The sequence below is a fragment of the Dreissena polymorpha genome, chromosome 7, assembly GCF_020536995.1.
Source record: "Dreissena polymorpha isolate Duluth1 chromosome 7, UMN_Dpol_1.0, whole genome shotgun sequence".
Classification (NCBI taxonomy): domain Eukaryota; kingdom Metazoa; phylum Mollusca; class Bivalvia; order Myida; family Dreissenidae; genus Dreissena; species Dreissena polymorpha.
This window is the reverse complement of record NC_068361.1, coordinates 9,519,913-9,532,534: the sequence shown is the minus strand read 5'-3', so window position 1 is coordinate 9,532,534 and position 12,622 is coordinate 9,519,913. Positions and strand designations below refer to the sequence as shown.

Genomic DNA, 12,622 nt, shown 5'->3' with positions numbered 1-12,622 from the left:
ATTGTGTGGACCCAAAGTGTGCCCCAGCTTTCCTACATAGTTAACTTACTAGAATCCCGAAGGTTGGGGCGAATTTTGATTAAAGCTGCAATTTCAATATATTTAGTTGTAACTGAAAGATGTTATGATGTTCTTGTACCATGGGGGTAAGCGGGAGTACCTAGAGGAAATCCCACCTGCTCGGTATTGTGACCACCAATTAAACCCACATGCTGCCGGGACAAGGAATTGACCCCGGGTCGCCAAAGTAAAAAGCTCGTGTATCGACCACTGCGCTAACCGGACAGCCGACAAGGCGGGAAGAAATCATTTGAATGCTCTACATGTATATAGATAACTAATTGGTCAAACATTCACGTGCGCATTATTGATGACATCCACGTGCACACGTGAATAAACAATAGTTGGAATGTCTCCTCCATGCCACTGTAATTTGCATTAAGTGTAGTCGTTGAACATGCACGTTGTCACACTGCACGACAGGAAATGCTCCTTTCCAGTCAAACTTCAAGTGGTCGTGTTTATCAGGGACCTATACAAACAGATCCCTGTGATTATGTACAATTTGTTATAACCCAGAGTGTGCCACAGCTTTCTTACCTTATTAACTTGCTAGGCGACCGAAGGGTGGGACGAATTTTGAATTATAGCTGCAATTTGAATACATTTGTTACTGATTTTTTTTCAAGTTTATGGGGGTTTTGTGCCGTGGGAGTAAGCCCGAGTACCCAGCGGAAACCCCACTTGTACGGTTTGTTGCCCACCAACCAAGCCTACATGCTGCCGTGACAAGGCATTGACCCCGGGTCGCCTAAGTAAAAAGCGCATGTACCGACCACTGCATTAATCGGACAGCCGGCGTGGCGGGAAGAATTAATTGGACGGCTCTACATGTATATTTATCCCGCCACACCGGCTTACGTATACATATAGAGCCGTCAAATTAATTCTTCCCGCCACGCCGGCTTTCCGATTAACGCAGTGGTCGATATTGGTAAGACGTACACGTCTTAATGACAGTCACGTGCACAAATGAAGAACCAGCAGTTGGAATGTCTCCTCCATTTGTCACACTGCACTACAGGAAATGCTCCTTTCCAGTCAAACTTCAAGCGGTCGTGATTATCACGGACCTATACAAACAAATGCGTCCCTGTGATAATGTACAAATATCGGTCTGCGAAGACCTCTTTAGGTCAATAATCGGCCAGGAATTAAGTTGATTAATTGTATACACTGATCACAATCGCAACGACTACTTCAATCGTGCTATTGACCTTATACTGTGATTTTATTGTAGGGATTAAAACGTTATGTGAGTGTAAAGGCGTATTGTTCAATCATGTGATCGTTATCTCAACTTATTTCAGTGTGCAGCGCATTTAAATGCAATCATTAGAATCCTTTTTTTCAAGCCGATATTTAAATTTCATTTAACATTTTTTAATTTTCAATTGTCAATTATTTTAAACGAAATCAATTTATAAGCAAAGGTGAGTTTGACTCTTAAGCTGTTTCTAAACGAAAAGATTATTTACATATTGTTTTTGTGTGTGCTCCTTTATTGTATAACTTTCACTGCTCTTTATTTAGGATGTAACGTTTAGTCGACATATACCAATGTATGGTTTTATTAACAACACAAGCTGTTGTGTTAACTAGTGCTTTTATTGATAATAAACATAATAAACCGCATATACAAATATTTAATTTCGATTTATCATGTGAATGGCATTAATTACTGCATAATAAATGTATGCGAAACAAATACAAAAATCTGCGGATACATATCTAACTTCTAAATTAAAGTTAACTAAATTAGATTAATATGAGATGAAAAAAAAACAGATAAAGATACACTGTTTTATTAAAGATAAAGTTTTAAAATTAAAATCAACTGCTCGCAATTTCTGTCATTATACATTGTACCTTTACAAAAACATTAACATGTACATTTATTAACCGCAACGTTTAATCCAGCAATCGATATTTCGTATTGTCTTTAAGTATAAATCAGTTCCCACTAAACAGTTACCTTACCGGGTAACACAAGACATAACAAACGGACTGTTAAACTGAATAAAAACAATTAATGACTCGAGGTGTAAAACAAACAATCGTCTCGAGTGATATATTTGTTGACAAGTACCCGTATCTTGGATCTCGATTACTTAAGAAAAAACAACTATAGCTATTTGTGAGCTGTAGATAACGGTTTGCTATCGTTTAATGCATATATTTATGCAGACTCGTTTTGTTAGGTGCTTACGGGTTTATTGGACGTATGAAGATTGCAAGTGTTTAATTTGCGGATAGTGTTTGACAGGTTTGTTTATTTAGGCATATATTTTATTCGTATGAAACTTGGTATCGTAACAATTTCGAAAGTTTTCAGCCATTTTTACACCTCATTTTTCATCATACTTTGGTAAACGTTAACCAAAAACATTCAATTATTTTAAATGATAAATTATCAAAGTACTTTTTAAATACTCTGGATATGAATTTAATATTAATGTAATACACATATGATATATGTTTAAGGAGTAAATTAAAGTATATAGCCCCAAAATCCAGAATGCCCATAAGTTTACAATTTGTAGTAAATTATGTGAGTTTTCTATTGAGTCTTTTTTGTCGATTCTCACTATGCAACAAATCATTCAGGATATTTTAGTGACTGGAATGTCTCATTATTGAACTTTTATTCAATTACTGTGCTTTCTACGTAAGCCTGACACTACGTATTTCAAATTAGATCAGCATTTAAATTTTGGATTATCAAAACTTCAATTAGTTTAAAGAATATTTCTACTCAATTTGCCTCAAAAACCGTACAAAACGGTATCGGAATCGGAATATTCGGAATATTTGCTATATTAATTTGCTATTATTTTGCTATATTATATTGGAATAATTGCTAAACTTGTTTCCACAAAATATTGACACTTATAGTCTCGTTCATAGGTAACCGTCACTAGCCAACACGACCACTGCCAACTGCAAGCATGTCTGTGGCAGCCATTGGCACCTCCGTACCCCGTGTGGGCCCCACTAACTCCGCCTCCACGGGGCACCACAAAGTTGGAGATGGGAGACCAAACACCGGGAGAACAGGTAGGCGTTTTTTTAGTAGACAAATCACACGAGCATAACAATAAGGTGCTTTTAGAGTACACTGATCGCACAGGTAGAAAGGGTAGGTGCTTTTGGAGTTGACCGATGACACGTGCATAACGGAATTGTGCTTTTGGAGAAGACCCATCGAACGGGAGAAAGGGTCAGTGCTTTTGGAAACAGACCGAGCACGCAGGTAAAACTTGTTTGTACGTTGAAAAAGACCGATCAAGCAGACATAACGGGAAAGGGCTGTTGTAAAAACAACAGATCACATGGTAAGACCGGGTTGGGGCTTGTTTAGGTCTGATATTTTGGTGAAGACCTATTAAATGAGCTGAACTGAAACGGGATTTTGGAAAAGACCGATCGCACGGGCGGAACTAAAAGCTTAAAATCGCTGGCTATTTCGTATTTCAAATTTTAATATCAAACACTTAAATATTACTAAAAACTATTTATGCATAATGAATCCTTTTGTAAGTAGAACACAATTAACATAGAATTATTCAATCAATTTTCACTGAAGTACAATTTAAGATAAAAACTTAAAAGTTCTCTCTTCGCAGCTTTGTAAATACAGGTCTATCGGCATAACCGTTCTCTAGTTTCCAGTAACGTTTTACCGAAGCTAACTAAACATAAGTCAAGTATTGAAGTTGAGTGTTCACCGGTAAGATTTTGAATAATTATTCCTGTAATATCGAACTTCTTTTCAGGCGGAGTGTACACCAACATTTTTCGAGCATATCCGAAGACGCCACAGAAACTTCCGGTCAGCAGAATACCGGACATTGTTGAGCGGATGCAGAGGGACACTCGGGCCAGCAAAGCAAAGGCCAAGGGCGGCCAATGGTACAAAGGCGACGACTACGTGGACCCGAGGTCATATTCCTGGAAAAACCTCGCCTTGTTCTCTGACTACCAGGCACACATGTGGACCCAGGGCGGAGATATTAAAAAAACGTACAAGAAATGAAAGAATGAAACATCACGCGTGTTTTTTTATAAAGTTTTGTTTGTTTGCGATCACGTTGAAGCATGGCGGAGATATAAAAACACGTACAAAAAGTGAAAGAAGAAAATAGCACGCTTGTGTTTTTTTTTATAATTTTAGAAAGTTTTGGTTGTTTGGTGTACTCTGCGATGCATTCACTATTTAGCAGAGCTGTTTTTTTCAGTATATTGGTCTAAATCTGTGAAGGGTATCAAATATTGCCACATTTTTTTTTGTTTCTGGCAACAATAAACGATTGAAAATGTTTACGAACAACCCACACTGTCACAAGAAACATAATTATGGAAGTGTATATTTGATCCATATCCGGATGCTGCGACCTAGCTTGTACATGGCAAAACATTATCCTAAACAATAAATTTGAAACAAAAACACAGCAAAATAATTAAATTAAGTCCGCGTGCCAAATATATAGCTAACATACATTGTTTCTTTTTTAGGAACTTAATGTTTTGCTTCAAATGTATTAAAGACCCATAATGCATATCATTCATTTCTGTCATAACATTACCAAACATTATACTGTTTTAGTGTGTTATTTTTCAGACAGCTCTAAAAGCCATTCTTTTATTTTATGAAAACAATATTTACCGTGTCAGTATTACATATACAAAGATATGACAATGTTTTTAGATTGTGGTGATGACGTATATAATGTAAATAAACATATATAAACACGTATGAAATAATTATTTTTAAGTAATATATAATCCAATTAGTATAAAGCAAAATAACTGAACGCTTAAGAAGTTAGGAGAAAAATCTAAGCTTTAGCAATGATTATGATATATTAAAGTCCTTTCTTACGTTACTTCAATGTACGGCTATCAATTGAACACAATTGACGTAATCCAATTGCTTTATCTAATTACAAGATTGCCCTAGATCTAAATGCAATCGAAGTTTAATTAGAATAGCATTCTTTAAACGATCAAAAACAAGCCAACCAATATCTGCGCGATAGAAAACAAAGGTTCATATCAAATCGATTTTATCAATATTCCAATAGCCAATTACATGCAAATACGTAGTATCTGCCAATAAAAATATAAAAGCTTTCTGTCTTGACTTCATATCAAACATATAACATGGACACACTGCGTCTCGTTTTAAACCTTTTTATTTTAGTTCGATTGCATAGAAAGCCTAACGCTTATTTAAACAATATTGAGTCAGTTTCCTTGAACTAGAGCTATTACTTGGTGTCTTTGGGGGGGGGGGGGGGGGGGTAATCTAAAGAACGCTCCCACTATCGGGATCGAACAATCGCTAGACGGATATATTCACTACACCCCTGCGACCACGTTTGACGAGTACATATGCAAAAGGAATGCACTGGCTGACCGAATCTTTAAGTTAGTGAATGAAATGCATTGTGTGTTCAACTTTATTGAAACATGCCCGACACGCAGTATACATAGATAAACATTGCTTGTTCACATGAAGTATTTTTAACAACGTCATCATACAATAATATTCAAGTTTCTCCGGGAAACATTCAGGCATTGATTTTGCCACAAATCTTGCGAGTCCTTGAGTGTGCAGTAAAACATATGCAGCGAATTTGTCGAAATGTTAATGGTGATACGGTCGCCATGTTGCTCAATAGATCGGTGTCCATGATATACTGTTTAAAAAATAACAATTGAAACCACAGGGACGCATAAAATAAATAGATTATATTTGTTGGATTTGGTGGAACATCGATTTTAATTCACAAGTGATAAAATATTTATACGAGTGGCGCAACCACGAATTATATTTTTTCTATGGTCACGATTCTTTTATTATGCATAAAATAAAATTGCACAATCCCATGGATATTCTCAACCAAATAACGTCGATAGAGAACGATCCATAGCGTGTCAAGCCGTAATATGAACATCGCGACAATAGGCATTCTTGAACCAAAGTGGACTTGTTGAGAATTAGAAAAAATACTTCTGGAGAAATATTAAATCAGGCCGCCAAGACGCCTCTTAAAAATTGTCTCAAATTATAAACAACAGCAAAAAGGCTCAGATACTTATAGCCGAATTTAACTCAGTTTTCACTAAAGAAGATAAAGACATGCCCTCACCCAACCCGATAGAAATGCAAGTTCAATATCCCCACTACATATAACAGAGGAAGGCGTAAAGAAACTACTTTTTGGTTTCAACGTTTAAAAACTAGAGGTCCAAACGTTATCCTAAAAAACTAAAAACTGTTTTAAGAACTGCTCAGCTGATCTAGCCTCAGCCATTCAATACATCTTTAAACAAGAGCTGTGTTTGTGAAAACACAATGCCCCATTCATATATTTGAACAGTGACCTTGAAGACCTTGACCTTTTAACACTCAAAATGTGCAGCTTCATGAGATACACATGCATGCCAAATATCAAGTTGCTATCTTCAATATTGGAAAAGTTATGACCAAAGTTGAAGATTTGGGACAGAATGACAGACAGACAGACAGGCCCAAAGAAAACGTTCCCCCGATCATTCGATCCGGGGGCATAACAATCATTGAACTAAGAGAAGCTACACGCTGACCGCAGAATGCAAACATCGCCCCTGTCTTTAAGAAAGGAGGTGTTTTACCTACCAGAGAACTATAAAAATGTATCTCTGACATCGATATCATGTACACTACTAGAACACACAATCTGTAAACACATGCTTATTCATCTGGAACATAACATCATACTCACTTAACTCAATCACGGATTCAGATCTGGCTATTCCTGCGAAACACAACTAATAACCATTCATGATCTGCTTACTAACTACGACAAGAGTAACCAAATAGACAACGCCATCCTCGATTTTTCGAAGGCATTCGACACAATACCACACCTGATACTCATAATAAACTGGTCAGTTATGGTATCGATGGACCTCTGAATACTAAGTGGCTCAAAGACTTTCTTACAAACTGCCACATGCAATTGTTCTAGACGGGGAGAACTTCACTTCATACCATGTTGACTCGGAAGTCCCTCAGGGAAGCGTCCTCGGTCCACTCTTGTTCTTGTGCCATGCAAATGACCTCCCCGACACAGTCAAGTCACAAGTACGACTATTCGCCGACGATTGCCTTGCCTTTTGGTACAGGACTTTACGAACTATACCAGACCACAAGAAGACCTGAAGGCGTTGGAAACCGGGACAACTTCATGGTGTTTGCGATTGACTGCTTAGAAATACACTAGTACAAACAAACGCTCATCATACTTCTATGAATTTGATAAACTCGCTATCCAACAGGTCGGAGAAAATCCATACTTAGAGTGTTAATATTGTTCTCCAACTCAAAGTGGGACACCCACATAAACAAAATACTAAAGAAAACCAATAGTACATTCCGATTCGCATTTAAACGAGAGGTGCCCAGATTATATTCGAACACAATTAATGACGCAAATAATAATTGCAACAGTACCTTAATTGAAGTAAGTGTTCAATATGAGATCCTTGACATGCTTAAATAAGCCTATACTTTTTTGGCCACGATTCAATAGTCTTGTTAATAACATTTTGGTCCAGTTTTCTTCACTCGTCCGCAAGAGCTTTTTTAAGACCTATAACAAAGTTAACGTTGCGCTTTTGTAGACGGCGTTTAATGATTCCCCATAATATCATACCAAAGTCCATTGGAGCAGCATCCGGATACTTCGGCATCCATTCGTCACGGTCAATTAAGTTCACTTTCTCTTTCTTAAGAAACTGGAGGGTCTGTTTAGATGTGTGACTTGAGGCACTGTCCTGATGGAACACCATTGACTTCAGACCTTCTGGAAACAGTTTCGAAGAAACGGCTTCAACACGTTATTGATATAGAAATTGCTATTTACTTAAGTTCTTTTGTTGATAAAGCGAATCTCGGGTTTTCCTCTATAAGAGACACCAGCCCATGCCAGGAAACCCTTAAAGAGTCCCGCTTAACGAACTTAAGTTTGTCGCAACTGCTTCGCCTTTTCACATATAGCAAACTTTGAGTCGCCCGTACGACCCACCTAAATAGAACATTGCCTCAGCAGAAGTTGCAAAGTTCTTCCATTTTCCACATCTTAACTTCATGTATAAGTGCCATGATCTAGCCCCCTCTTCTTAATTTTCGCCTTGTTAAGCTGATGAACTTTGCATTTTTTTCTACCCGGTAGGGTGGCATATAGCAGTTGAATTGTCCGTCAGTCCGTCTGTCAGTCGGTTCGTCAGTCCAAAATCTTTAACCTTTAACATTGGCTATAAATTTTGCAATACTAGTATTGAAGTTAGCAACTTGATATTTGGCATGCATGTGAATCTCATGGAGCTGCACATTTTGAGTGGTGAAAGGTCAAGGTAATCCTTCAATGTCAAAGGTAAAATATATGGCTTCAAAGCGGCGCAGTGGTGTGCATTGTGTTTCTGACAAACACATCTCTTGTTGTGATAATGTTATAAACAGTTCCTTTATAGATGCCTAACATGGACGACATCTCACGTAGGGTCGGTGAATTAACTTTGGCGATCATACGATTGATTTTTTTGATGACGTTCGGTCTGGCCACAACTCGACGAGATCTAAACTTTGACATAGGATGGCCAGCATTGATATTTTGCGTTGATGTCCAATTCTATCACGAATGTCCTTGATGGAGCCCAAGGAAATCGAATAGCCCATTGCTTTCAACTCATTTTGAATACTTCTATATGTGTGTTTAGTCTTCAAAAGTCCAACAACTACCCCTTCCACTTTATCACTAATTTTTCAACGCACCATGCTATAAATGACGTATATCCATGTTGAAACATCAAGATTATGATTGTGTATGATAGAGTAAAAGCAATTTGCTCATGTTGTTCATGCAGTACAGTCTAAACGTGTATACAGATTTTGTTCAAATATATTCTGGACGCCTCTCGTATTGTGGCGTCTGTCAGGATGGGGAACTCAGATTGTGTTGGGATTGTCGTCGGTTTTTTATTCATGTAGAACAAGACGCGTGACAGTTTATTTGATATGTTTATTGATTAGGAATAATCCGTATGTTATTGGAAAGTACAGTATGTAATTGTAAATAAAGAGACATTTGGACGACACTTTCGTGGAGGCAAAATTTTACTTTTTAATTCTATTTACCCAAGATGGTTTTACTCACTTCTCTGCCAATACACGTCGAGCAACTGAGATGGAAGTTATGCTGTCATATTTCCAATTTGACTGCCCTTATAAACTTTGTCGAAAGTGCCCAAGTGACCTGAAATGACCAATGAACATATGCCAGCCTGCCAGCATCATCACAATCAGCCAATAGTATTCTAACAGCTCGTAGATCAACCAATCAGAATCTGTCAGTCTGAGATATCAGAATCCACCACGATGCTGGAAACTTCGGTGTCATAGCTGCCATGAAAGGTCAGATATATACATAACATTTACATACTAATGTATAAATATTGCCTGTCTATATACAACAGGATCGAATGGAAACAGTTAATGTAATACTTGGTGTTGTATTCGTGTACTTTATAATTCGTGGTATAATGGAAAAGAAATGGATTATAGTGTTAAAATGATGTAAACAATGGACATAAGCCAGCCTTACGCGAATAACAAGGTAAGTGCAATTATTATTATATTCAGCAGCATCATCATCTTCATTATCATTTGTATTAGTTTTATTACTCTGGAAACTGCATCCACGTAAGTATAAACAGTAAACAATAAGGCATATAATGACCGGACTGGGTCATTACAATATGAGGAAACTTTAAGCACTGCCGGATCACCTGCAGGAAAACAGCAAACTGAGGCCTAGTTAGATCCGCCCAAAGATCGTACGCTGTGCCACTCCTACTAATAATTAAACTAGAACTATGAAGCCTACAGGACAGACGGAAGATGAATGATTTACCTTCATTATACAAAGTAATCGGGGGAACGGTGAAAGCCTTACCTTGACTTTGTCATGACATATTAATACCTGTAAGAATTAAACTTAACTTCAAATTTAAACAATTTAGTGGCTATCAATGCTCAAACATCCGTACAGCCAATTGACTTTTAATGCAAAGTGTTTTAAAACGTTCACGCGTAGAACTGAGCAATTACAATAATCATTTTTCCCATAACTGTATTGGGCTGGAATAAACTTTGTGACAGTGTTGTTGTAGAAAACACGACAATACCATTACAAGTCATGCAAGAGGAAGTGTCTCTTTTGTGGTGAAAACGACCACTTTGCCGATGTGTAGATCAAAAACAGTTTACGCTGTTGATTATTCTGAATCTTGTGCATCTGGCAATTTTATGCGCATGGATTTAAAAGGAGACCAATACTAGCATGAACCAACAAGGGAGGCAACTCGTGATGTCACAAATTGGCAGTGTACAAAAAGTGGTGCTTTATTATCTCGCTTAACATGGGTCTAAATTACGTTTAAAAGCTCTTTTCTGATTGGATAAAACAGTCCAAAATCATCCAATAAATAAAGTCGAGATATTTATCTTGCGGAACATTCAATGCATACCACATGCAAGCTATTTAGAAAGCAAAAATCGTAAACCACACTGCGGGGAATCACGTGATCACAAAAGTACATCGTACGCACAAAATGGTGGAAAAAGCTCTCGCTTAATAACGAAAATCAAGGTATTCTCATATTTTATAATATCTAAATTAATGATAACTATGCGCAAAGTACCCCCTTAGTCTCCTTATGTACTCTGGTAATTGTCGTTTTTCTTAGATGTAAGAGTGGACATCCCTTTCTATGAATGAATTACTCTAAGCAGCACACAACAGACCTGACTGGAGAAGGATTTCTGTATTGTTGCCGCTCATTCCCCCAAACAGCCGAACCGGTCAATGGATTGATGAGTAAATTATCACTGTGATATGACTTGAATAAATCTTGAGAATGACTGTGATAAAGAATTTTTTTAATCTAACAGTCATACATTTGAATTTGTGAACATGCCAATCTATGTACTGTATATGAACATAATCTTTACCTCTCTGACTATGACATAACCAATACAAAGCACTGGAAATTTAGTTTAGTGCAAATAAAAATTACATTTGTTACATAAAACATATAACGTTTAGTTTCTTATTTTTAGCTCACCTGAGCACAAGGTGCTCATGGTGTGCTTTTAGCATCACCATTTGTCCTTAATGCGTCGTCAACATTTTTCCTTTGTAGCACTCTATAGGTAACATTTATTGCTTGATCACTGTCTATCATCACCACCGGAAATAGATTACCAACGTAGCGAAAGTAAACAAACCAACCATGGAGTGCAGTCAGTATTTACCTAAAATATCTAATAATAACTCGCTCCTGGATAACCAGTGCGTGTTAGGCATCTTACAGAAAGATTAATCTATTGAAAAATGTGTATCTATCTTTCAATTCGTATTGATGAAGCGCTATTTACACAAATTTATGACTGCTTGGTACCGGGTTGAAATTGGAACTTCTCGAAGAAACAGCTTTTCTTTCATGATTACATGGTTTGCCATCGGGTATGGAGTTGATTTCCTATTCTTATATGCAATATATACCATCTTAACGCTATTTCTTGTCTTGGTTTGATTATTGTTCGTGGAAATCTATTAAATTAAAATAACTGCAGTGTACGGCGAATAGTTGTTTATGGCAAAAGTCGTGTACGGTGAATAGTTAAAGTCATGTACGGCGAATAGTTGCAGCGTATAGGCCAAAGTTGTCGCAAATTAAAATGATTTTAAGAAAATATTTTTTCAATGAACATATATGTTCTTAAAGGCGGACTTTTGTCCGATTTAATGATGTATAAATCTTAATTTTAAACTTTGTTTTTGCCCCCGATTAAATATGCAAACACAGCACAGGTGCTGACTTTGCGGTTGAACGCTACAACGCTGTGAAGAGAAAGTCAGCCAAGTTCCAATAATTACACGAATTGAATATAAAATCCTGATTGGAATCCACTAGTAAGTAAATATTTTATCGATTCATCTTGATTTTGAAACATAACTACGATGAAATACACTAGAATCGTATTAAGCTAGAATACGGACTGAACAATGGTCGACCGATTTATCATACCACCTTTATTAACATTAAACTTTATTTCATGACATAACATTAACATAATTTGTATTTGGCATTAAATAGCACAAAGCATTCTTAAAGCATTCGGAAAGTCTATAACAATTCATAAAATTGGTATTAAAAGGAGGTGGTAGAATCTGATTAGAGTTAATATTTGAGATGTAGATATACATCTGTACAACTATTTCATATCTTAGATACATTAGTACAAACTATTTTACGAATGTGTATCTCGTTAAATTGTCTGCTTGTGTTGTAGTATTCTCAAAGCTTTGAGAATCACACTATATCGATTCCACTTAACTGTTCGCTTTTCGTTTTGACTGATCCATTGTTAATGTTTAGAAGAAAATCTGATTCAGTAGCGTCCGGAATGCCACGGCATATTTTTCACAAGATGGCTGCTGCTCAAAAAGAG

The 12,622-nt window shown here is 36.9% G+C and overlaps 1 protein-coding gene across 2 annotated transcripts; it reads left to right on the top strand.

The window, feature by feature from the left end:
* Nucleotides 1–1,473: 1,473 nt before the first annotated feature.
* Nucleotides 1,474–5,192, top strand: LOC127838403 (uncharacterized). Of its 2 annotated transcripts, none has more exons than XM_052366134.1 (3): nt 1,474–1,493; nt 2,968–3,117; nt 3,837–5,192. In XM_052366134.1, exons 2-3 carry the CDS (start codon nt 3,009–3,011, stop codon nt 4,094–4,096), a joined length of 369 nt encoding a protein of 122 aa, XP_052222094.1. In that variant the 5' UTR covers nt 1,474–1,493; nt 2,968–3,008; the 3' UTR covers nt 4,097–5,192. The 2 variants fall into 2 exon arrangements, with proteins under 2 accessions (XP_052222094.1, XP_052222093.1); XM_052366133.1 differs by lacking the exon at nt 1,474–1,493 and adding an exon at nt 2,042–2,326.
* The last annotated feature ends 7,430 nt before the right edge of the window (nt 5,193–12,622 follow it).